The 22,361-nt window shown below is 38.6% G+C and overlaps 2 protein-coding genes across 2 annotated transcripts in view; one reads left to right on the top strand and one right to left on the bottom strand.

Annotated features, from left to right (window-relative positions):
- ESF1 (ESF1 nucleolar pre-rRNA processing protein) overlaps window positions 1-13,141 on the bottom strand; it is a 33,008-nt gene extending 19,867 nt beyond the window's left edge. Inside the window, exons 1-8 of the mRNA XM_075749761.1 lie at window positions 13,044-13,141; window positions 11,743-12,439; window positions 10,821-11,173; window positions 9,944-10,057; window positions 9,064-9,164; window positions 7,372-7,524; window positions 5,921-6,035; window positions 4,821-4,959 (exon numbers count right to left, since the gene is read on the bottom strand). Of these exons, the coding sequence (XP_075605876.1) occupies window positions 4,821-4,959; window positions 5,921-6,035; window positions 7,372-7,524; window positions 9,064-9,164; window positions 9,944-10,057; window positions 10,821-11,173; window positions 11,743-12,412 (1,645 nt within the window). The 5' untranslated portion in view covers window positions 12,413-12,439; window positions 13,044-13,141. The remainder of the gene's footprint in view (window positions 1-4,820; window positions 4,960-5,920; window positions 6,036-7,371; window positions 7,525-9,063; window positions 9,165-9,943; window positions 10,058-10,820; window positions 11,174-11,742; window positions 12,440-13,043) is intronic.
- Window positions 13,142-13,272: 131 nt separating this feature from the next.
- NDUFAF5 (NADH:ubiquinone oxidoreductase complex assembly factor 5) lies at window positions 13,273-20,734 on the top strand. Its single transcript, XM_075749759.1, has 11 exons — window positions 13,273-13,549; window positions 13,691-13,731; window positions 14,003-14,066; window positions 14,727-14,774; window positions 14,871-14,974; window positions 15,504-15,543; window positions 17,326-17,523; window positions 18,044-18,104; window positions 19,381-19,464; window positions 19,870-19,952; window positions 20,076-20,734. Exons 1-11 carry the CDS (start codon window positions 13,307-13,309, stop codon window positions 20,160-20,162), a joined length of 1,053 nt encoding a protein of 350 aa, XP_075605874.1. The 5' UTR covers window positions 13,273-13,306; the 3' UTR covers window positions 20,163-20,734.
- Window positions 20,735-22,361: the final 1,627 nt, after the last annotated feature.

Below are 22,361 nucleotides of genomic sequence, written 5' to 3'. Positions count from 1 at the left end.
GAAAGTAACCAGGTTGTGGTATCTCTATTCTGTCCCATGAAACTCCACCCAAGCTTGGCTAAATTAAACTGCTAACTCCTCTTGCTACCTTGTCTCCTTCGGAAATATTTTAGCAATATGCCAAAACTAACCCAACAGAACTATTCTAAAAATTCAGATTATTTTCAAAGCAGCAGTAATGCCTGAGAGGGTCCAAAGCAGCTATCCAGGAATAAGGGACAGAAGCTAACCCAAATAATATCCTAATCAATACATTTTTAAACACCCATTGGATTCAGGGACAATATTAAATAATTGTATGTTCTACTGCTGTCACCTTCCACTTCTTAGCCTTCCGTAATAGTTCTAACAAATATAAACACATATGAATACTGTTCCTTTTTAAGACTGCAAGGACGACTGTACTATCACGTGATAAAACGTTAAAGATGCATTTAAATTTATATATGTAGTCAACTATTGCGCCAAATAAATTTCAAAATTGTAAAAAGATTTAATAAATGGTCTGATTTTATTTAGCATTAATCACTGAAAATAAGATTAGCAGCATTATTTTAAAAAAAAAAAAGTAAAACTCTACCCAACAACTACATTTTCTTTCTCTATACTTCTGCACCTGCAGCATTGATGCAGCAGCACAAAACAAAAGATCTACTGTCTTTGTAGAATCTCGTACTGGAAGCCCAATACCACAAGAGTCTGTGCTCCCCGCTCCTACTGTGGAGAGCAGGGCTCCACATCGAGTTCCCTACAAGCCTGTCACTGTTCAAGAAGTGTTTGGACAACTCTTAGATATACGGGTTAACTTTTAGGTTGCCCTGTGCGGAGTCAGGACTTGGACTCAATAGTCCTTGTGGATCCCTTCCAACTCAGGACATTCTATGATTCCGTGATTATACACCATCAGGAACAGCTAATTAAAAATACACTGATAAAAGTATATTGTTATATAGTTTATCCAGGTATTCCGTGTGGCTGTGCAAAGCAGAACAGCAGAAAAGATGTTGTTCTTGCAAAGATAAAAAAATAGAATGAAACCATAATGCTTAACTTGAAGCATCATTTAAAATGCCATACGCTAAATCACTGGTGCTCATCGTCAAAATAGCAATTTTGGGCTGGATTTGATGCACACCACAAGCGCTTCCTAACTGGAACAAAGGCATCCAAGTAACAGAAAATTCAGAAGCAACGTAAAGGAGATACTTTGTGCTATGAACCACAACATATCAGGTCACTGAAATACTTGACATTACAAAACTGTTGTATAATAGTAATACTAACATTCATGACACACATATTTTAACTTGAAAAAAATCCATAAAAAACCAGATTAGATCAGGCCAACAAAACCCTGTTTATAAATAAAACATTTTAATAAGTTAAAAAAATATGACTAAGAGGTCCAGAACATTTTTTTCCTTATCACACTCTATATTTCCATTCAAACAGCTGACATTGATTTCTCCCATTTGTGCATTTCCCACTGTGTCCTATTCCACACAATTGTGCTGGATGGAATCCTGTTTTGTATCACATAACTGAATGGATAAAAGGTCAGGAACACGTTAAAGACAGGGCAACATAATTCCTCTATTAATAACTTTCTTTTCAAAACATCATTCGAATCTAGGTATTTCTAGGTTTAAAATTTATTAGTGTGATAAGATTACTTAAGGTCAGTTTCTCTTCCTTCCCAGCAATGGAAGCGTACTTCTTTTAAATTTCTGAAGTGTTGCTCACTTATTGATGTTCGCTTTCATCACCACCCTATTACAAAATGCTATTCTTTAACATAGCGGTAGTCTTGTAGATAATAATAAGATGGAAATGCTTTCCTCTGCATCTATGGCTCCCATTTAGTTACTTTACTAAGCATTACTAGAGAAAATAAAGCTCGTGGAGGTGCAGTTTCTAAGTGCATTTTTATGTAAAATGAGAAACAAATGGACATTAAACCTGCCAAGATATTGCCAAGCTGAGTTTGCTGCCACATTTCCCAACTTTATAACCAGAAAAATACGTAATGTTCTTTTGCACGCTCCAAACCCATCTCTGATTGCAACAACCTGCTATAATGCAGTATAAATCAATTTTAACATCTGTTTGAAAGACCCGATTAAGGCTTTATGACATTTTCTTTGCCTTGTAATTTAGGCTATATATATTAATTAAGAGCAGACTGAATTTTACAGAATCACAGATTGGTAGGGACCTCTGGAGATCGTCTAGTCCAAACCCCTTGCTAGAGCAGGATCACATAGAGCAGGTTGCACAGGATTGCGTCCAGGCGGGTTTTGAGTATCTCCAGAGAAGGAGACTCCACAACCTCTCTGGGCAGCCTGTTCCAGTGATCGGTCACCCTCAAAGTGAAGTAGTTTCTCCTCATGTTCAGATGGAACTTCCTGTGTTCCTGTTTGTGCCTATTGTCCCTCGTCCTGTCACTGGGCACCACTGAAAAGAGTCTGGCCCCATCCTCTCGATACCCACCCTTTAGATATAAGTATTGTTAAGATCCCCTCTCAGTCTTCTCCAGGCTAAACAGATCCAGATCTCTCTGCCTTTCCTCATACAGAGATGCTCCAGTCCCCCAGTCATTTCACTTTAGAGTGAAAACGAGCAAAGTAATTCAGGAATTTACATGTTGGTCCACCACACACAGAACATTTACGTACCTTAAAGTTAGATGACATTCTTTTTATATTCTTAAGAAGTTACGTGAATCAAAAAGCATTTGAAAGATCATAGAATCATAGAACGGTTTGGGTTGGAAGGGACCTTAAAGATCATCTAGTTCCAACCCCCCTGCTGCAGGCAGGGACACCCTCCACTAGACCACGTTGCCCAAAGCCCCATCCAACCTGGTCTTAAACACTTCCAGGGATGGGGCATCCACCACAACCTCTCTGGGCAACCTGTTCCGGTGCCTCACCACTCTCACAGTAAAGAATTTCTTTCTAACATATAATCCAAATCGACCCTCCTTCAGCTTAAACCCATTACCCCTTGTCCTGTCACTACACTCCCTGATAAACAGTCCCTCTCCATCTTTCCTGTAGGCCCCTTCAGGTACTGGTAAGCCGCAATTAGATCTCCCCGGAGCCTTCTCTTCTCCAGGCTGAACAATCCCAACTCTCTCAGCCTGTCCTCACAGGAGATGTTACTACTACCCTCTAAAGTTCCCTTAAATATGTTCTGCTGAGTAACTTTCCCCTTGCTAAGACCTATAGCTTAGGAGTATCAGAAGGCCCACAGCACAGCTTTTCTCCACTGCCGCTCACGTTCCTCTGGTTACCCAAGAAGAGGAAGTGCTGGAGTGAAGAAGCTCTGTACAGTCTACACCTCCCTCAGGACCTTCTAAGGTCTGGAGAGCATTCAATGTCCTGTCTAGGCCACACCAACAAGCACAGCCTTAGGGCAGTTTCTTCAGTATCGCCTTGCCCTGCAGAGACTTTAGGATGTGTATAGAGGGCCATGAAGAGGACAAAACACTACCGAAACCTGTAAGTAAGATTTCCACAGTGAGCATTGTACCCAATTCATTTAGTCATTAACCACTTTGCATTTCAAACTAGGACTTTTCCTCTGAAAAGGAAGCACCTCCAGTTCTATTGAAAATGATTTTATCTCAGAAATGAGGATATTAAAGTAGGTATTGCCAAACTTGACTAAGAAATATTAAGGTACCCTGAAAAAAGAGAGAAAGAGGGCTAGAAGGGAAAAGAAAAAAAAGAAAAAAAGAGGCAAGAAAATTATTTTACACTCAGAGGTGCAGGCTCTTATTCAGAAAGCAGCTATTCAGGCATCAATCATTAGGACAACTCCTAATCACCTACCATTTGGTAATTTTTGATCAGTGTTACTCAGCCTTCATAGAAAGGCAGCAGATCTTCATTCAGCACTGAATGAACAGAATAGCTACCACATTCAAATGTACAATGAAAAGTAACTTTTCTTTAACATATTGGCATTATCATATTGGCAATAAAGAAAACATGCAATGATCTTGCTACTTGAAATCACCCAGATTATAATCACTATACTTGGGTTAATCAAACATTAATTACACCAGGTAAAGAGATTTCGCAGTATGGAAATGAAAACCAGAAAGCTGTTTTAAAGCTAAGGTGATAATACGTAAGTCAAACCTCTCACTAACAAATCTTCTAAGCAAGCTGTAACTCCAAATTGAGCTAATGTACTTTGTATTCAAAAAGAACGTAGTATTTTTTGGGGTATTACTAGTGATATTATTTATTTGGTGAATCAGAATCAGGTTGCATAATGAAAATTGTGGCTTTAGAATACCATTTTAAAAACTTGTACGTGTGTTTTCTTATCATGTATTAAAACAATCACTGGAAAACTGTATTTAACTTAAAAAAAGAACCAAAGAAAAAAGGAATGTCAAGTTCCAGTAAAGAACTCTACAGCTTCCATGTTAACATGCCTAACTTACAAATCTTTTCCAAAAATTTTTTTAGCGTCTGTCAATGTTCTGTCATCAATCCATTTATTTCCTAATTGGAAAAAGCGAACAAAAAAAATATGTGCTCACCACCAACTTCCCTCCACCTTTAGGTCACAAACACAAAAAGTAAGTATATGTCGCTCTTGGAGATGTTTAGCTCTGGAGGAAAGGTGGGTTATTTGCATAGAAGAACTTGACCATAGCTTTTATACAATGAGCATAATATTGTCCCCGTAAAAGACAACATTCAAAGCATTTTCTAAAGATGTGGAATTTACATATTCAAATAACTTGCGTTCAAAACACTGCAGCTAATGACTTTGTGGACAACATTTGTTAACGTAAGTACCTTGCTGCTGTTCTTCCTCTTCTTCACTAGATGAAGCCAAATAGGCTTGAAAATCCATGTCAAGAAGTTCCTCTTTTTTAAAAGTTCTGCTAAGTGATGTTACTCGTTCATGATCTGTCTCATCCCATGTGATATCTACCTTAAAAATAAGAATGCCACTTGTAGAAGCTGAAACACTAAAATGAAACATAGTAACTTCTTTTTAGGGAAAATTATTTGATATCATCCATTTAAGAAACAATGTAAACCTGTTACTACTGTTCTCTACAACAATTAGCTATAATAACCATTTATTAAAATAAATTTAGTTACAACTTTTTGGAATTTGTTCTATAACGAGTTTCAAGGAGTCTTAACTACATGAAAGAAAGAAGAAGTCTCCTCGCGCACTGAAGGGTTCTTTCTCTAACAGCAGGTCACACAACATGAAATCTCTGTAAGCCAAATTTCCTGTGTGGCAGCAGATACTCTTGAAGCAGCCACCACCTCCTTTCCTCTTCCAGCAGCAACTCGTTCCCGGAATCACACATGGATTGCAATGGGGACAATGAAAGTGCACAACTGCACCCTCAACTGGAAGATGAATGAGATCTGACCGAAAAATGATCCAGCAGAAATTACTTATTTCTCAACTAATCACTTCTCCAATCTGGTTCACTTCACGGCCAGATGAAAGTTTTGGTTGTCACGTTAGACAGAGCAGGAATGAATAGCTGCAGTGAGGGGAAGCAACTGTTTAAGCTTGGCACTACCATCAAAAAGGCTCTTGTTGAGCCACATACAAATAGACATTTTAGGCAAATTAGAAGATTTAACTGTGAGTAACAAAGTAATTCCATGTGCAACTTGTAATAGAGGTATGATGAGGTCAAAATGTATTATTTAATTTGTAATGAAGAAGCCAAATCTCTTTTAAAATCCAAAGCTCAAGCTTATTTATGGGGTTGCAACTTGTGACTCCGTAACATGCTTACATTGATGTCTTTAATTTCAAATGGTGAAGATAATCAGGAATCTTTTCCCCACTACTTACATCATTTATAAGCTGACAATAAAACTAAACAAATTAGAAAAACATTACAAAAACATTGTAAAGATACCTTTGATGTTCCCATAGCTGCAGATGTGAAGTACTTTGGCTTATACACAGCTACATTTACTTCTGAGGCTACATCTTTTGGCTTATCATCAAATGTAATGTTATCTGGAATAAATCTTAAAGGCAAATAAAACATGTTATTCTTCAAATACACTGGGAAATCATAGCATAAACACGCTAAGCTTTTCACGAGTATGGTACATCAGCACAAAAGAATTTTCTAAAAGAAAAAGTTGGTAAGCCTGAAAAGGAAACAAAAGAAACGGGTAAGTACTCCACACATGTAAGATTAATTGTCTTCTGCACACCTATTCCACAGGTTTTCGATGTTAAACACCACCATGTTGGGGAAGTAAACTAAACAAATTTCAGTCTGGTATTGGCAGGGTCAGAGGTGGTGGGGCTTTGGGCATTTTGTTTGTTTTAAGAATAATCTTTTCAGAAAGCTTAATATTAAAAATTCAGAAGAAAGAGTGAATAAAATAGAATTTGGAAACAGATAAATTAAAAAAAAAATCAAAACATTTTAGGAAATCCTGGTACATCTTTAGCATTACAATTAATAGAGAAAAAATGTTTAAAAGACCAAAGTCATGTGTAACAACAGAGTAAGACAGATTAAAAAAACCCTTTGTGCACTACATGAGAAATAACTTGGGGGTTTGGGTTTTTTTTTTTTTAATCATTGCAAATCTAATCTGATAAATACTATTCAACATTAAAATACAATAAGTATTGTATAAAATACAATAAGTATACAATAAGTAGAAGATTAGGAAAAGTATTGGAGAATTTTAAACAGCTGTGTCTAACACAGGCCCCAGCAGACAAATCCAGCTTCTGTCAGAACTTATTATGACCTAGTAACTTCTCTTCTGCTCAGACTAGAAGGCTTTTTTGTAACAAAAGGAAATACTAACAATAAAGCACAACTATAATTTCAAATATTTTCTTTCCCAAATGTGACTTTTGAAATATTAGCGCTTTCAGCCTATTCATAGGGGCTAGCACAGTAATCCATTGCAGCTTCATGACAACGGCAGCAATATTCTTACTCCGTGGTAAGCAATCCTGAAAAAGAGTCACTTCTGGATCCCTGGGGGTAGATGGGAAGAGCAGCATTATGTTGGTTTGTTTTCTAAGTCCTACCACTTCACTTCATTGTAGCAAACGGTTGAAGATGCAACCAGAACATTTTACCTGACTTCTCTGAGAATAATCTCTCTATGCAGGGATTCTCTCAAACTTTTCATAGTCCAGTAAAAATGCTCAAAAAGAAGAAAAAAAGAATCAAAGGAAAACCAAATCACTCATTGAATGCTAATTCATTGACATATTTCATTTTGGTTACAGCCTAAAGACAATATAGTTTACTCCAAATTATTTTAAATTGGCTTTTATTCTCCCTCCCCTCCCCGGCCCAAAATAGAATAAAGCCACCACTGGAGTTACCTCAGGTCTATGAAAGAGCAGCTACTTTCAAATTCCAGTCCATCGCATTCCTCGTAAATTTTATTGGCTGTTTCGGGAGAATCACATTCTACAACTGCATAGAAGTATTTCAGTCGCTTAAACTGGTACTCCCGCAGTTTTTCCCTATAAAGCCTGCAAAAGTGGAAAACATCACAATCAAGTGAGCTGGCTTTAACAACCTTTCATTTGCAAAATATTTTAATTCAGCTATTAAAAATAGATGCCAAACACCTCCTACTCTTACAATTAGATGTTAAACAGCAGGAAGTTCCACCAATATCTACCCAGTTTTACTCAAGTAAAAAAATTAATTCACAGTGTTATTAAGTGTACACTTCCTGCATCTGACTCTGCTTCCCACAGGCATTGTAAGGTTAGAGTCCCTGTGCAGGACATAGAGCAGCATCTCTTTATGCCTCTGCGTAGGCCACAGAAAGTAGCATTTAATGATTCCTATCAAATTGTTTGCAATTATCCTGGCTCTTAACAATGTTGATGCAAAGGATGTTCATACATAATAAGGGGACATGTTAAGAAGATAAGAGAAACTGGGAGACTGTAAGGACAGATCCTCGTGCTAAAGAAAGGCAGTGTAGGAACGATGAGTAAGAAAGCGGTATGGTTGAGGAAAGGAATCAGGATACTAACCTGGGTAGCACAGGTGGTGGTGGTGTCATAGAAGATGACAGCAAGAGAAAAAGAAAAACGGGTAAGAGATTGAGAAGCGGATGAATTGGTGGAAGGACGCAGGACAGAGATCGCAGGGCTGAGGTCCTGTCCCATGAATTTAAAGGGTACGTACACAGGTCTCACTGAGGTATCTCTGGGATATCTGGATTTCTGTTTGCTGTATTCCAGAATTTCTAGAGCCCACTGAGTAGTAAATCTAATGCTTCACGATGTGCCTTGATACACACAGTGAAGCTGACTTCAGCACACACTGCGAGTTCATCATACAGTTCCCTGATGCACTAAGAGATTTCTTCAAAGGGATCTGCACCTATTTTAGAAGCGTCCAGATTTTCCAAATATAGGGCAGTCCAGCGGGATGCATTATACAAAAGTGGCCCCAGTCAGGCTGCCAAACATCTGGAAATTCTGGAAAAATATAAAAGCAAAACCTCTCAAGTTCCATACAGACTTTCAAGCAAAACAAAAGAAAAAAAAAAAAAAAAAAAAAAAAGACATGCCTGAAGAAGCCTGGACAATGGTAGCCCTGAGCTCAGCCTCGTAAGACAGGGCTGCTGCTGGTGGCATTCAAGAAATCTCAAGCTGGAAATTCTTGGCCTAAGTTAAGGTTACGCAGATAAAAATTTTGACAGTAAGCAACAAAGGGAGTTTACTGCATGAATGGCAATTCGTAGAGGAGAAATGCTATGTTAAGCTCTCCACACATTTGTTCCATTTATTATTGCAATGAGCTATATAGTAAAAATTTTGAACTCAATTATCAACAAGCACATTTTCTCAAGTTTCATTATAATGCATTTGTTCAATGCATTGACAATGAACAATTGTGAACGTCAGGTGTAAAATATCCCTTGAAAAAGCTACAAAATTCAGGTGTCCACAGGAGACTTCCACATATAAAATTTTGGAAACAGGAGTTGATTGGGATTTGCTCTGAGAATTAGACATAGTAGATCTCTCATCTGAAGATAAAGTTAATACCCGTCATTCTCTGTGGTATTCTCTGGAAGATCAAATAATTCCACAGGTCCTTTTTGTTCTTCCTCTTTCAATCTCTCTTTTCCAAATTCCGAAGGATAAATCTACAAATACAACAACATAAAATAAATTTTTAACGGTGGCAGCATTATGTACACCAATTAAGAGAAAACATCTCATCACGCCTTTTAGACTTTGCCTTTTTTTCCTCTAAAATTAGTAAAGGGATCGACTCCATAAACTTTAATACTCTCTTAACTTTAATTTACAGAAAAGACAGTAGAATAAACAAACTGCCTGTTAGGAATGAGAATATTTTGGGAGAGATGAAGAACAGAAGGAACCCTGGCTTCGTTCATTTCACTGTGGCCCTTTTCAGAAAGGCGTATTTGACTAACATTTCTCAGAAAACTGGAGGTAGACACTAAAATTGGAAAAACATAACTTAACTGATCAGAAGTTAACCAGTTTATTAATAAACTCGAAAGTGATGAAAACCAAGAAGTGTTGTGCAATGATAAAGGGTTGGAAAGCATTTAGAAATAGCCAGGTTTAAGGTTGGGTTATCTACCATAAAGACCACTGAAAATTAAACTAGCCAAGGAAACATAGTCTCTCCTTAATAGCACGTAGAGCCAACCTCATCTAAACCAGAAGTTAACAGCTTTGGGATCTAACTCCACCACAATCATGCCCATTGCTGAAAAGCAGCACGTGTTTATTTCTAACACAGCAAGTTAAATTGCAACACAGTTTCTCATTTATCATGCTAATCTCTCTTTTGGTTCTTCTACAGAAATGTCTGTGTTTTTATTTTGTAATTTTTAAAATTATTTTTATTTCACAGTAAAAGCCACTACTCCTTTTAGAAATCAGGTCTTACCTTAACAGAAAATACCGTTCCTCCTTTGGGCGTGAAAGAATTAAATAGAGCCAGCAAATCTTTAGCCTTCAGCCTATCCCAATCCATATTACAAACTGCCAATCTACTTGTAATCTGAACAGAGAGGGGGAAAAAAAAGGACATAAAGTTCATAGGTTTAATTCCTGACTGCTAGGGGAATAAACAATTCTTTAGCAACTATCCTTGGTAAAAATCAGTGTCATCAACAAACTCTGCTGAAAAAATAAAAGCAGCATTTTCCTCAAGACTTTGTATCACTTTAATTAGCAAAGGTCAGAAGCAGCAATCACCGGAGCAGATAAAAAGGACATAAATAGTGTCGCAGCGCAGAACAGACTGCACCAACCACACATTTAGGACTGCAGTTAGAACAGCACTTAGGATTTTGTTACCATCATGTGGTTAAGTTACAACAGCAACTAGTATCACAGCACTGGAACAGTACTAGAGTACTGCAATTTCTTATACACTACTTGCGCTCAGTTTTAAAGTCCTACTTCGCTGTCTAATGAGTTCTTAATTTCTCAAAGCGTGAGTTAAAACATTAAATTAAAAAAAGTGAAAAAAATCAGTAGCGCACCAAAGCGGTAATATTTAAATTCTAGAATTTCTGAAAAAGCTCAATGCTGTTTGTTCTTTCACTTACAGATAGCTTATCTATCTACAGATAAGCCTCTGCTTAAAGAGAAAGGGAGACACCAGTGAAAGCTGCAAGTCTCTCCTTCTCGGCTAATTTCATCACATGCATTCTGTAAACCTTTATGAAAAATACTTTCACAAATTGTGTCATAGATGAAGGTCTATTGATTTCTGAGTTTGTCATGTAGCAACTTTTCACATGCAGGAGTATCATTACCTCATCTCCACGAGGGGCATCTTTATCTAGCTCACGCCATGAATGCTCTATCTCTGGCTCTTTTGGAAATACTTCATTTAAGTCCTCATCATCCTCTGAGCTCGTTTCAATGTTCCCTATACCTCTAGCTAGATCAGGCCCACTATCGCTTTCTTCATCATCTTCTGAATCACTGTCATCTTCGCCTGTTTCCCCATCATCTTCTGGCTCCTCTTCCTCGCCTGTTTCCCCATCGTCTTCTGGCTCCTCTTCTTCCGATCCTGCATGCTCAAAATCATCACTTGCAGAAATTTCTTCCTCTAATTGGCTTTTACTCACATCACGTTGGTCACAGATGTCTGTGCATACAGTCACTGAAAGATAAACATTAGGTATCTATTTTTATGTTGCAATTATATAGGATCCTTTACAAAGGGGAAAAAAAACTCACGTTTTCTTCACACAGGTTTACAGAACCCACGAAATATAATATGGCTATAAGCATGTACAAGCAATATAAAGAAAGTTTTTCTTCAAGTCACCTAGTCTCTCTAATGTTCTCTAACATTAATGGCTTGATGCTGCCATCCTTAAACTTTCAGTCATCAAGTGTTGATATGCAGAAGCGTTCATGGTATCAGGCCTTATATTTGCCATTCAGTTTGATAAATACAGTAGTGAATACACTACTATACGTTTTACTTTTCTAACTAAACAACAGTTTCAGCTCCAGAAATTAAAAGGCCATGGACATTCACAATCTTGATGAAGAATCAGCCCTGATTCTGTAAAGGGCTGACCAGCTCGGATTCTTCAGCAACGCTGAATCCGAGTCAGTCAGCTATTGTATGACTGATCATGAGAAAGATTTTCCATAGATAAAACAAAAGCAACAACATCCAAGTAAATGTAGCCAAATTCTATTGTTATTTGAACAACTAACCTGATCCTTTTATTTTTCCTCCTAGGGAGCCGTCTGTCCTGGGAGCTTTAGCTGACGTAGTACCACTTGGCTGCAAAGGCTTCTGCTTGTTTTGAATAGAAATTGATCTTCCTCCCGATGCATCCCCTTGCTTGTTTTCCCCTTTGCGTAAAAGGCCCTTGTTTCCCTGAGAGCGATAAATTTCTGTTGCGGTTTTCTTAGAGTCCTCTTTCAAGTTGAATTTAGATGTAATTTTTTGTCCTTCATTTTTAAGGTCATTGAGTTTTGTCATCGCTTCACATGTTTGGTCCACCCCTTGTTTGTTCATTTTGCCCTCCTCCCTAGAGAGACCATCGGCAAGTAGCTTTGCAGAATCTGCTTCTCCTTTAGGTTTAGCTTTTTTTTTCTTCTTTTTCCTTTCAGTATGTTCTTTACTATCATTTTCTGAAAGATCAGAATCAGATTCTGACAGGGCATAAAATTTCCTGAGGTTCTCTGTGGAAGTATAGTTAACAGGGCGACCTCTTTTATCTACTGTATATTTCAGCTTAAACTTCTTGTCATGAAACATAGCGCGGAATCGTTTGTCAATCTTGATTTTACGTTCTTTTTCTGGCATCTCCCAAAATCTGGGATCCCTAGTAACACAGCTAAAACGCCCATCGCTCAGTATTTCCTCCTGGGATGACATTTTTGATGCTGTTGAAGACTTGGACACCTACAATATGAAAAAAAAAAACCCAAACCACTTCTGATTAAAAAAACCCGATTAACATAGATTTAGACACATAATTCAAAAAAATTTAAAAAAATTAAAGAAGCAACTAATAGGTTTCTAACCTATGCCTATAAAGTTCTTTCCAAAAGCACGTACAGCATTTATGAGTCATAGTCCTGTAACTACCAGAGTCTTGGCCACAATTCTTAGCTTCCTCAGATAATGAATACACAGCTAAAAAAACCTACACTGGCTGCAGATACAGCCTTAAGTGACTCCCTATCAATCCTGAACAGACCTCAAGCGATTTCATTGCAAGCCAAACCTCAAGACTTTTACTTCCCGCAGGATGAGGATATTTCACATTTTAAAACACCACTTCGGAACGAAGTCGGCAAGAGACCGAGCGTTTTGGGAAGCTCAGGCCAGTGCCACCGGCAGCTCAGGCGGAAGCTCAGCGCGGCCCAGCAGCACCACGGCAGCATTAGGGTCTTCCCTAAGGCGCCCGCTGCCCTGCACCGAGCCGGTTACAGCACCCTGGTCCCTCCCCGACCGCAATGACAGACAATGACAGACACTGCCAGGCCGACCCCAGCCCACCGACCGTTAACGGCCGCCGCCGCCGCCGCCTCCTCACTGCTCCTCCACGCGCAGACCTACAACCACAATCCACCACGCGCCGACACAGCCACTTCCGGCAGCGCTATGGCGGCCGCGACAGGACAAACCGCCTCCAACCAATCACACGGCGCGACCGACGGCGGGCAGGTGGCGGGGCGGCAGTGCGCATGCGTAAAGAGGAGCCCAAGCAGGGCGGCTCGGGGATTGGTTTTGCTCGCGCATGCGCTGGGGCGCGCGCTCGAGGCTATGGCCGTTGGGGCGCGAGCTCTGAGGGGGACGTGCCGCCCCGTCCTGCGGGCGGGCTGGGGCGGCGGATGGCGCCGGCTCTGGGCGCTGTCAGGGCGAGCAGCGGCCGCCGCTTCTTCTCCCGTCGGCGTTTCGTCGGGTTCAGGCGCTCTGAGCCCCTTCGACCGGCGGCTGAAGCGGAAGCAGAAGAACTGGGCGGCGCTGCAGGCCGAGCCCGCCAAGTGCGACTACCTGCGGGAGGAGGTGGGGGTGGCGGCCGGCGGCCTGGGGCGGCCCCCTCGGCAAGGTCGGGGAGGTACCGGCGAGGAGCGGAGAGGGGTGGTGGGGACCTGTCGGGGTCTGGGTGATGCTCCGCGCCGCTGACCGGCGGGCTTTCCCCCCTAGGTCGGCAGCAGGATAGCGGACAGGGTGTATGACATCACCAGGTGAGTCTCGCCGCGAAGGGAAGCTGGGCAGCACGTCATATCTCACCCAGTGCCCTGCAGGGGCACGGTCAGGGGACGCGACCCTCGGGAAGGAACGCTGGGTTGTCAGCGTCGTTCTCTGCGCTTTCCCGTAGCGGCGGCCACGGAAGGATGCTCGCTGTGTTTAGGTCGAAAAGACGTTTGGAAATGAGCGGATAAAACTTTATATAGTCTAAAACTTAAATTAGTTTAAGCCTTGATTACGTTTTATGTTGCTAAACTTATTCTTTAGAACATTTCCTCTTGCTTTGGATGTTGGCTCTGGAAGAGGTTACATAGCGCGACATTTAACGAAGGTACCTACTCTTTGTACTTAAAAGTGTTTAAAATAAGTACATATTTATTCCTTCCTTTTCAAATAAGGCTCTATTGTAACTTGAAGCAATCCTCTGAATCTTGATGAGGTACATCTTTTTTTTTTTCCCCTTCATATCTGTAGCCACAGTCCAAAAATGTGTGTTCTGTAGGCTGTTACTCTACATTTATTGTCACTGAAGACTAGACAAATGGTAGGGCAAGGGAAGCTATGTTCTGTGACACCTCACCTTAGTCTTGAGCGAGGGATGTGCATGGTTTTTGACCAATCTGTTGGATGCACTTAGTTGTTAAAGAAAAGCATCACCGTGGAGACTTTTCAGTGGTGAATAGTTTACCCTTCATGAACCACGGTCTAAGTAAAGGTACTTCGTTGGCTGTTAATTCATGCTTTATATCTGACTGAACTTATACATAAAAGTGCAGAATGTGTTTTCTGTTACTCCTACCTCAACTATTCTCCCTGGGAGCAATTACTAAGTACCGTGTTGGCGGAAAAAACGCTTTCTGCTTTTTACATAAAGTTTTTATTAAATGTTGAAGAGATTCCTTCAAACTTGTTGTAAGCATTTGAAAAAATTACTAATGTCAACTGATAAAACAACTCAAATATTTGATAGACTTCTTGAATTTTATTTTAGGAAACAGTTGAAAAACTTATTCAAGTTGATATTGCAGAGAATGCTTTAGTAAGTAGCTTTCTGAATACTAATGTGCTTCAATTCCATAATACAAGAATGCAAAACTGAGTTTCTGATGTTGTTTTTCTTCTAACCCAACATTAGAAAAATGCTGTAGAATCTGAAATTCCTACGGTCAATGTTGTAGCTGATGAGGAGTTCCTTCCTTTCAAAGAAGACACATTTGATCTTGTTGTTAGCAGCTTAAGGTATGTATTAATCATTTATTTACAATTTACTTTTTTGGTTAAAGATGTTAATGTTATTTGAGAGTAACTTTAAGGAGAAAAAAAAGATAAATAGTCCATTAAACAGTAATAAGTCATGCTGTATGAAATGTGCTAGTTTATTTGGTATGAGTATGCCTTAGGAAAAACTGCTGTTCTGATGGCTCTTGTTTGTTTATTTTCGTTTGAGACAATGTAGCTTCTCTCTTTCCTGTGTTTTGACTAACTAGTTTCCAGGACTTGCATCTTCTCAGCTTCAAAAAAAAAAAAAAACCCCAAACAAAAAAAAACCCGGAACGAAACACACACACACACACCCTCCCCCCATTTGTATCAACTTTAGTTTTTATTCAGTATTGCTTTTAGGCAGGCATTTCAGAACTTTTGCAGCTTGAGAAATGAGTTTGCTTCTTTGGCTTCTGAAACCTACTTAGATAATGTAACAATTTATGTGCATTCCCTAAATTTTATTTAATATACAATTATAAAATGTACACTTCTGTTATTTCAGTTTACATTGGGTGAATGACCTTCCTAAAGCTTTTAGAGAGGTAAGAAACTGGTTTGTAGTACTAAAAATCAATACTTGCCATTACTTACATTCAGAGCACCTATATTTCCAGATCTTATTTAAATAAGACGCACAGAAATATGTTGTGCATAAGTATTTTTTGCAGTATTTTTGGCAGTTTGAGGAGTATCAGTTGATATTTCTACTATTCTACTGTCTCAAATCAATTTGGAATAAATAACTGTGAAACAACATGTTTGTGTAATATTTCATAGTCTCAACACCTGAGACCATGATAACTAATGTAAACTGAGGCAGTGCTATTGATTTTTATTGTGTTTGCTCTTACTACTTGTAGTACAGGATTTTTTTTCTAAGTTTAACTTCTCTAGAACTGGCTTATGGAGATTGTATTATTTTTATGTCTCAGCTATTTACTTTAAAATACAACTTTAATCAGATAAAGGCTTTTTGATTTTTAAATTAAGTAAATTCTTGTTGAGAACAGAAAACTGAAACTGTTAGTGGAATAATCTGATTTTGAATTATCTCAGCTCCTTCCTGCAGGTGAAAACCTGTTTCAAATCAGCTGACTTAGGAGCAAGAGCAAGGAATATTTTAACCAGTTTGCTGGGTTTTCATTTGTTTCAAATTGGTCAATCATTACAGTCCTTCTGTCACCTGCTGGTATGAGTAGGAGTACTCCACTGTTACGGAAATAATAAAAATATAAATCCAAATGCCTTCAGTATGTACTTTAAAAAAAAATAGCTTGGAAGGAAATGTATCACTTTCTCTGGAATGTGAGTGTTCTGTGGAGTGTCAAGTATTTTTACATCCCCAGTAAAAATAACTGATACATTGTAATGTCCCACAAAGGGGAGGGAGCTGGGGTTCTTGGCCAACTTTGGTTGTGAATGCCTGTTTCCTGCTTTGGGACCACTTGCTTTAACTAATGGAAACTGCCTTCAGCTACTTATATTTCTTACCTGTCAATTAAAGGCTTCTTTATTAGCACAGAAAAGGTAGCTTGATTAATACCTAATTAAAAACCAGTTTAAAAGATTTTTGTTTCAAATCAGTAAGGTAAACCGTTTGAAGCTTTTGCTGTCATCTTAGTTTCGTTATGTAATATGGCTCTTCTGAATATCTACACCAGGGATCGTTGCCAGTTCCTAAGGAAAAAAAATAAAGCATGAATTTGGCCTCCTCAGTAGGAAGAGGGCTAGGACTTACTAGATGAGAAAACAGCTTGTCAACCTTGGCATTTGAGTCATGATACTGCTTTTCTGGCTAGTTAAAAATAAGTAGGGGTAAGCATAAGAATTGCATTACTCAGTTGTGCCTTCAGAAGTACAAAGATTACTGCTGGAAACTAAGGCCTCCATTTTTCTTAAATGAAGCCATTAAAAAGTATTTATGCTGCCCTCATCTGAGAAAGTAAAAAATAAGCAGAAGCTATCTTAATCTACCTTCTTTGCAGAAGTAAATTAATTGAAGGTATTGTTTTAGGAGTATTGCATGGAAAATAGTTTTACTCTAGATTTCCACAGTGTGTTTTTTGTTTCCTGATTGTAAGTGTAATTTTCAGGGATTCATTCTTGCGTAAGAACAAATAGCTACTTTTCAGACGGGTTATTTATTTTGCAGTGTTATCAAAACCTTTGGTGCAGCTTGCCTTGTGGAATGCAGTCAACTTTAAAAATCTGTTATGACTGTTAAAATGATTGCTTTTAAGTTCATTTAAAATGAAATCCTAGAAACTTTTTATATAGACTCAGTAACAAAAAACATTACTTTTTCTTTTTCTCCTGTGTTGTAGATTCACCAGGTCCTTAAGCCAGATGGAGTATTCATTGGTGCGATGTTTGGGGGAGACACTCTGTATGAGCTTCGCTGCTCTTTGCAGCTGGCAGAATTGGAGAGAGAAGGGGGCTTTTCTCCTCATGTATCGCCGTTCACTGCTGTCTCTGATTTGGGGCATCTGCTGTCAAGAGCTGGCTTTAACACCCTGACTGTGGTAATTATAAATGAGAGAACAATCAGAGAGAACAATCCAGAACAGCAGAGTTGCTGTTATATAAAAAAAATACCATTTACGAATGTATTAGTAATGTACTGCTTCCTTCTGCATGTTATGCACCTTGTTGAGTAAGTTTCTGAAAAAGCCTGGACTGCTTCTGTTCTCGGCTTTGCTGTGATTAATGAAGCCAACTGAAGTGTATCTTTGGCTAGGGGCCCAGTAGAACTTGGATGGTCGTCTTGGAGAAATGTCAGAGAATGTTAGACCTGCTTGAAAAGACACTCTTGCTGTTTCCTTTAAAACCACGAAGAAATTAATGGCATTTCAGTTAAAATTTCATTGCATGTGGGCAACTAAACAAAACTTTTTAGAAATGTTAAGACAGTATATTCTTCTGAGAAATATGCAGTTTGAACAGAAGTGGCAGGTGAATAGTCCGTTAGCAGCTCGGAAGGCTAGCACAATGCTACTGTTTTAGCTTGATATGTTCTAAAACTAAGCTTCTCAATTCTTTTAGGATACTGACGAAATTCAAGTAAACTATCCAGGGTTGTTTGAGGTTATGGAAGACTTGCAAGGCAAGTATATACTTTGTGGAAACATACATGTTTTCTGTGTCAGTGATGCAGACACAGAAGAGTTTCACTGTGTGTGTTTTAACTGCAAATCATAGAATGGCTTGGGTTAGAAGGGACCTTTGCGGGAAGGTTGGACTAGATGACCTTTAATGAGCAGGGACATTCTCAACTAGATCAGGTTGCTCAGAGCGCTGTCCAGCCTGACCTTGAATGTTTCCAGGTATGAGTTATCTACTACCTCTGTGGACAACCTGTGCCAGTGTTTCACCACCTTCGCTGTAAAAAAACTTCTTCCTTAAAAAAATAGAAATTAATACTAGATAAAGCTTATTTTAACAGTGGAAGCATTACTTTTTTCCCTCATCTCCAGTGAGTCAGGAGATTATGCCTGTCAGCGGATTTGTGCCGGCAAGCAGAAGTCAAAGATTTGCTACTTTGTGGTCTACTATGAATTGTCGGCTTCATTTGTATTCCCATTATTTGAGAAGTCTGTTCAGTGTAAGCTGCTGAAAAGCCCTGAAAGGGAGACAGAAGCATATATCCCACATAGTAACTTTTCCTTTGAGCCTTCTAATTATCAGGGCATTCAGGAAACTGTTTTGGAATAAGAATAAATAGACCTTCAAATTGGAGTCATCTGAGGAATGCAAAAAAACAATTGAGATGCTTAACAATTGAGTTAGTATTCTGACTGCATTTCTCATGGATTGTAAAGTAGTCATTCATATGCAGTCAGCTGTAACAGGGTGATTCAGGGTGTCTTCTTACTCTGGGTCAGCTGTTGTTGTTTAGAATAATTCCCTAATGAAAATAAAACTTTTATTCTCTGAAAACATTCAGATGCAGTAAGTGATTAATGAGATTAGAATTGTGATTATTTTATTTCTTATTAAAAATCTCTTGGGATAGTAATTTTGGTACTTATCTGTTTAAAAAAAAAAACAACATGAGTGATGTGTGTGAAGAAACACTGTGTAGTCATACTTAAATTATACTAGAAAACCTAAATGTTTGTAGACTCAGGCTGAAGAAGTAATAATTTGAAATCATTCCTAGCAATGCAAACTGTAAATTGCAAAGCGTTGGTATTAAAAGGCTTGGATTCTTATAGGTAAGAAACTCACCTAATGATTTGTGGTATGTTGCGCTCTCTTACAGTGAATTCAGACGATTCTATACTTATTCTGGTTTAATAAAAATCTGTTGTTAGTGCATGACACTCAACTCATGGCGTGTGCTATATCTTCTTTTTCTTAAAGCTAAAACATATTTTTAGGTATGGGGGAGAGTAATTGCTCTTGGAATAGAAAACCTCTGCTACACAGAGAGACAATGTTGGCGGCTGCTGCAATATACCAAGGTAAGTACCTGAGAGGTGATGAGTTAATCTGAAATGACTTTAAGAACATATTTTCTATGTCTTTCTTTCTGACCTCTGTGGTAAGAAAAACCCAAACAAACCAAAACCAACAAACCCAAAAACACCACCAACAAAACCACACCAAAAAAAAAACCCCAAACAAACAAAAAAACCCCTCAACATTTTGGAGTAGAACAAAATACCATTATTGTAAAGATATTTTTAACCTTAATTATAATGACAGGATTTGAACTATGTTGATGCACCAGTATGAGATATTTTTATTGTCCCAAATCTTTCACCAAGAGGCATTGTCATATTTAGTTCTGATGTTCCGAGAACTAAGTATATCTTAGAGCTGATGCTCCGTGTACCTCTTTTTCCTCTCCCTTCTTGCCCTGACAGAAATGTATGGAAATAGCGATGGCTCAGTACCTGCCACCTTTCAGATCTACTACATGATTGGTTGGAAATTCCATGAATCACAGGTAATGTGAAGCTGAACTATTTTCTGGTTGAAGGTACTTTCTTTTTAAAATCACTGATGCTTTAAAAGCTTTTTACAAAATATTCTAAGTTAAAATTAGCCGCCCTATTTTTTTTCTTCTTAGGCAAGACCAGCCCAGAGAGGTTCTGCAACAGTTTCGTTTGGAGATTTGGCAAAAATAGAGGGACTTCTTTCAAGAGGGAAAAAATAGTTCTTCATCAGAAATAACAGTTGTCTTGAAGCTTCTGTAAAACTTCTCACTGCAGATAGTCTTCACTTGTGCTTAATTTTGTGATGACATTCTGAAATGATGATAATCACGCAGCAGGGTTTTTTGGATTTTTTTTTAATGCCTATGCTACATCATCAGCTATGTAAAATGGTGTTCATTTTTTGTTTCTAAGTGAATACATATTGTCCCAACTTTTGATAAAATTGCTGTTCTCAAATGTGATGCTTCTTCCAGCATTTCAGTATCACAGACTGCTCCAGGTATGACTTGCAAATCTTGAGTGTATATCACCCTGTGTTATTTTCTAATTATTCCTAAAGGATGGTAGATCATAATAAAGAAGCATACTTGGTGGTAGGTGTATTTATAAGACATCCTGTAAGAGAAAATACCAGCAAATACATAGATCTAAATTATTGTGGGGTTTGTGGGTTGGAAATTATGGGTAAAAACTTGCTGTCAGTTATTGTTTGATATTTGAATATTTGACTTGTGTATAATGAAGTGGTTAAGTTCTGTATTATAAAAATACTTCAGGTTGCTACCCTTCACCTACAACCCTCAAATTCAATTACTTCTTCCACCCCCAAAGCTAGAAGTGTTACTGAACGTGATAGCAGAGCTCAGCCATAAGGAAAGTTGGATGCTTCATTGTAGGTATGACAGAATGTACGTATCGTGATTTGACTTAATGTACTGGAAGGAGCGGTAAGCAGAAGAGTCACCTGGCACTCAGATGGACGTTTACGTTTCAAATTAACTAATTAGCTTAGAATTGGAGTTCTCTGGAGTTGGTATTCTTGGAGTTCCAAGGCATTTCTTAACCATTCTTTTAGCTCACAGCATTTGAAAAATTAAAGGGGGTACTTTAACTTAAAAATAACATTTGCATGTTAGTTTCTGCGTTTCTACTGCCAGAGGCTGAAAAGCATGAAGTATACTTTTTTCTCCTTAGGTGTGACATGAAGCTATAACTGTTCCTGTTTACAACTGCATTATCAGAAATTGATATTAATTACAAATGTGGCCCATTAACCTGAGATGTTTAGAAAAAATAACCTCCCCGATGATTTTGCTTGATTGCAGTACTGAAAGAGAATGGTAGAAATGAAAAGCATGAAGAATGTATAAGTGGGTATACCGTTTGGTCAGTTTTGTCGCTGGATCTAGGCGGTGTGTCAATACTGGTGAAATGAGAGCTGCTCTAGGCTTGTTGTAAGAAGACTATCCAGCAGATGGAGTTTGAGGGAATGGTGTGGCACAGACCAAGTAGGCAAGGTAGGCAGAAGCCTTCGTACCCTGCCAAGGATTATTGAATTATGATTCAAAGACTAATACAGGTATTAAGTTACCTCCTACTGCTTAACCAGTATTCAATTTTCAAAATAGCAGAAATGGTGTTTAAACAAGAAACTATTCATGCAGTGTTCAGCTGGCTAGAAGATGAATTCAAGAGCCTAATTTGGGGGTTTATTTTACCTACCAGGCTTTGACTTTGAATAAGAAATGGGCAGAAGAGGTACAAAACATCCTGATAGGGAGGGAAGGAATCTTCTGTCCTGCTTTTGCTTATGAGCCTAATCCATGATTATTCAAGGAGAATGAGCTTGTCTTTCATTTTCCTTAAGGAACAGTAACCCTAGAAAAAGGGGGAGACGAGTGGTCTGATAATCTTTATAACCCTTAATGTTAAGACTAAATCTAAAAGACGAGCTTATCTCTCTGATAGCCTTCACTTTTTTCATAGTACATCACGGGATTTGATATAGGATACCACATCTCTCTACAGGTCCTCTCTGTCTTTAATAAAATTCACTTATTTCAAGAGGAAACTCTACTTTCCCCAGTGTAGATTTCTGTGAAGTTACGTGTCAAATGACTGTGTAACTTTATGCATTTCTGCTTTAGTAGGTTAATCTCCAGTCACTTGAGCTGGTGGTTGTGACTCAGATGTGTTAAGGGAATGAGGAGGTGGAATGTGCTGGGTAAATGTTAATTGGAGAAGTGCTCCTACTGTGCTTGTTTCAAGCACACAGTTAAGTTACAGAGAAAAGGATGGATTTCCAGCTCTTTGAGTCTATGTTCCACGGATGGAATATATAAACAGTAAAGTAGGTAAGAATTTGTTAATGGGGGAAGGTACCTTCTGGACAGGGAGAAACAGAATAGTTTTCTTGC

This window comes from Balearica regulorum, chromosome 3 (assembly GCF_011004875.1).
Source record: "Balearica regulorum gibbericeps isolate bBalReg1 chromosome 3, bBalReg1.pri, whole genome shotgun sequence".
NCBI lineage: Eukaryota > Metazoa > Chordata > Aves > Gruiformes > Gruidae > Balearica > Balearica regulorum.
This window is presented reverse-complemented; position numbering and strand designations above follow the sequence as displayed.